The 3,820-nt window shown below is 51.5% G+C and overlaps 1 protein-coding gene across 1 annotated transcript; it reads right to left on the minus strand.

Moving 5' to 3' along the window:
* Positions 1-1,280: 1,280 nt before the first annotated feature.
* On the minus strand, positions 1,281-3,813 carry LOC103808118 (60S ribosomal protein L36a; the record flags this gene model as incomplete). The annotated part of the gene is made up of 4 exons (XM_009080882.1): positions 1,281-1,350; positions 1,430-1,552; positions 3,086-3,153; positions 3,699-3,813. Coding segments are annotated over 4 exons (327 nt in total), but the record flags the coding sequence as incomplete, so codon positions are not given.
* Between the last annotated feature and the right edge of the window lie 7 nt (positions 3,814-3,820).

The following is a 3,820-nucleotide window of genomic DNA, read 5'->3' on the forward strand; positions in this document are numbered from 1 at the left end:
ATCAGGATTTATTCATTTGTTGTTTCTGTGATTAAACACTTTGATTAAAAGTCCCTTAAAAAGGCCAAGCGTTTTTGTACTTATACTGTACAGGAGGTACAGCACATTATCTTAAGTAAATCAGGTGTTGGCAAACAGTCCAGTTTGTTCCAGTCACTGAAGTTTTTGTGGACTTTGTCATGATTACTACAAACAGCACTCAGTGAGGCTGACATGTAGCCATAGTCCATCCCACATGCCACAGCCACTGTTGTCCGCTGAAGTTTGAAATGCCTTAGCAGCCACATCAGCATTGCATTCCCAGCACCTGCTGACAGCAGACTTCCTACTCACTGACAGCTGCTGCCTCATGGGGATGATCCCATCCTGGAGGCTGTCCTACAACCTTCCATGCTTCTGGTTGCTGCCTGTCAGTCTCTGCTCATCTGAAACTTCAATGCTGTGCTTGGACTCCTCCTTTCAAGGAAAATGCTAAGAGCCAACAGCAGACCAGGGGGGAGGCACCTGAGGCCTGTAATACCATGTGGAGTAACCAGGAGGTTCCTGGAGGACCCATGGGCATGGAGCTGTCCCCCCACCTCCCTGAGCTGCCATGGCACTCCACTTATGAGCTACAGCACCTAATTATCAAATCAGGCACCTGACTAAAGGTGCAGGTACCAAACCCACTAGCTGCTCCAAGGCCTCTGCTCCTAAAGGCAGTACATCTGTACCCTGCATGTGAAAAGGGCCCACAGCCAAGGGCAGGGGCTGTTCAGGGCAGTTCAGGTTACTCTGGTCCCCACAGTGGTGAAACCATTGTTGAGTAAAGCAAGTCTTAGGTCCCTCTCTCAGGCAAGGGCTTGGAGGGGGAAAAGCCCTGCTCAGGCACCTGTGCTGATGTTCTATCAATTACTGCTTCATGTACCAACAATTCAAACTCACCGCAGCATTCTTGAAATGAAACCACTGTAACAGAGATGTGAACAGCTTTGCGTGAAACAAGTGCAGTAGTTTAGAGCAGGCCCTTTTCACCTAACGTGAGAGCTCATAAACAAGCCTGGAGTAAAGCAGCAGCACAGCATTCACACACACAAGTCACTGGTGCAAATACCCATCAAAGCCATTCCAAAATACCTCTCAGTAACACAGGAAGGAGACCTCAGATATCAGCAAGGCTCTTTCAAAAGCCTTCAGGTTACAAATTTTCTTAGTAAGCAGTTCTGCAAGCAACACCTTCTGCTGTGATGTACTCCCAACTCCCACCTCACCAACACAACATGCACAGAAACAAGCAATGGATCACTCTAAATACTTTAATGTGGTCCGTGAGGATGAGCAGGACAATGCTCAGAACTGGATCACTTGGCCCTGGAAGAAGGAAGAGACAGAGTGAGTTTACTCACCACTGAGTATCACTACCCTTTCTCACCTCTCATCGTACACCAACCTTTCTCTTCTTGTCTCCTCCCAGTTCAAAGTGTTTGCATCTCTTAATTGCCAGCATTCTCTTGGACCTGCAGTTGGGCTCCACACACTCCAGCCTCAGCACAATCTTCTTGGTGGTCTTGGCCTGGGAGGAGGAGCAAAGTGTGTCAATGAACCAAACACCCCAAGCAGGCAATGCATCCCTCAGGAACAGCCTGTTACCTTCACTCCTGAACATACAGCAGCTTGTTCACAAAGTGTAAAGAGAGACACTACGAACAGAGCTAGGCTCCCTCCACTGAGAATAAGAAGGCACCTCAAGGATCAGGACAGGATAACAGTGGATCTGTATCCTCACAATAAAGGACAATGGGAGAAGCACTCAGTGAGGCAGGGCTGGTCCCTGCAGGGATCAGCCAGGCTGGAAAAGTCTGTGCCAGTGAAGGCACCGAGCAGCAAGCACTGCCATAGCGTGGGAGAACAGAGTGACTGCTCAGAAGTCCAGCAGAAAACTGGGCAGAAGAAACTCCTGGAAGCAGCACTGACACACTTTCCCTGAAAGGAGCAGTGACACAACGGGCTCAGTGCAGACCCACAGCTACTGAGGAGTCAGATGAAACCCAAAGGACTGCAGAGGGAAGAATCCAAAGCTATGAGGCTGATGAGGCTGCTGAGGCAGCTGGACAGGGCTGTAACCACCAGCTGAAAGCCTCAGTCAATCATACATACAATGCTGACTGGGAAAAAACAGGAATGGGGATGGCAATGTACAGAGGGAGAGTGCCAAACCATGAGAGCAATGCAGCTGCTTTGTGTCCCTGCTTGCAGAAGCATTTTCTGTGAGGTTTCCCCACTTTCTGGCAGAAAGTCAGCCTGAAAACCTGCTGCCTCATTTGTTTCTTCTTGCTGGAAGCCTTCCTGTCCATCTCCAGCAAAACACCAAGCGAGCCAAGCAGCTCTGTGGGCATACCTAAACAGTTCACTCAAAGTAACAAATCGACCCCATGGGTTTTGCTGTAAGTCAGTCCCAGAGGGTTTGCCCTCCCCTGGGTGCATGTGCACCTGGAGGCTCACAGATGCACTGGGACTGCAGTTCCAGGTACCCACACTGCAGACTCTGCAGCTCATGCAACAGGATGCACTGCTACTCTACTCTGAGACTCTCAGGAAAGCTCTAACACAGCAGTTCTCATTCCCTTGCTCAGTGATATGGATTTCCCTGGAGACAGTAGGCTGCAGGAAAATGTGTCCTGCAGTACCCCCAAGAGCTCACACACTTGGCTATCACACTGCCAGGGTTAGACTGGCTATCAGGGAAGAAATTTTCCCCACGAGGATATTGAGGCACTGGCACAGGATGCCCAGAGAAGCTGTGGCTGCCTCATCCCTAGAGGTGTTGTAGGCCAGGTTGGATGGGGCTTGGAGTAATCTGGTGTAGTGGAAGGTGTCCCTGCCCACAGCAGGGGGTGGGACTGGATAATCCTTAAGGTCCTTTCCCAACCCAAACCCTTCCATGACTCTTACACTCCCCACAGCACTGCTAGCACAGAGCTGCCCTAACACAGCAGAGCACCACGAGGCTGCAGGAAGCTGAGGAATCCTCCCTCAGCTAGGCAAGTGGGCTGCCAAGGAAGTTTCCCATCCTTGTCCCAGGAGCAGCACTCACTCAGTCACTCACCTTTTTCCGGAAGATAGGCTTTGTCTGGCCCCCATAGCCACTCTGCTTCCTGTCATAGCGCCTCTTTCCTGCAGGGAGAAATGCCTCTGTTCGGGCAACAGCTCAAAGAATGCTGCAAGCCCAGCTGGCACATCCCACAGCCCAGCAGAGCTCAGCCTGCCCCTGCACAACCCACCACAACCAACACCTCAGCCCACAGCCTCCCCATCCTGCTGCCCCAGCAGTGGGACCTTTCCCCCTCTGCGCAAAGCCAACACGCACACGGGAGGAAGGACTTGACTGATGCAGAGTTCTGTGCTGGGTGGTAAATCCACAATGCCAGGCCGAAGATAAGAGCATATTTATACAGTATAATTAATGCCCACCGCGAGTGGCTGAGCTGCTGCTGGCTTCACTGTCACCTCGACCCAACGCACCCTGAACTCACAGCCCGTGCTCAGGGCCCTTCCAAGTCGTGCTTTTCAAACTATAACGAGTTCACCACTTCCTAAGTCAGCTAAACGTTTCTATACCGAAACCGGTTTGGGCTGACATTAGTCCTTTTCCCTTTGCTTGTTGTTTTAGTTCCCCTCCACAGCTCAGGCCGTTCTCTTCCCCATACCCCTGTCCCTACCCTGCGCGTAGAGCGAGTCCTTCCCCTTCTTGTACTGCGTCACTTTGTGCGGCTGGTGCTTCCCGCACTTCTTGCAGTAGGTCCGGCGGGTTTTCGGCACGTTCACCTGCGGGGACGGGGAC

Source organism: Acanthisitta chloris, unplaced genomic scaffold, assembly GCF_000695815.1.
Source record: "Acanthisitta chloris isolate BGI_N310 unplaced genomic scaffold, ASM69581v1 scaffold31528, whole genome shotgun sequence".
Taxonomy (NCBI): Eukaryota; Metazoa; Chordata; class Aves; order Passeriformes; family Acanthisittidae; genus Acanthisitta; species Acanthisitta chloris.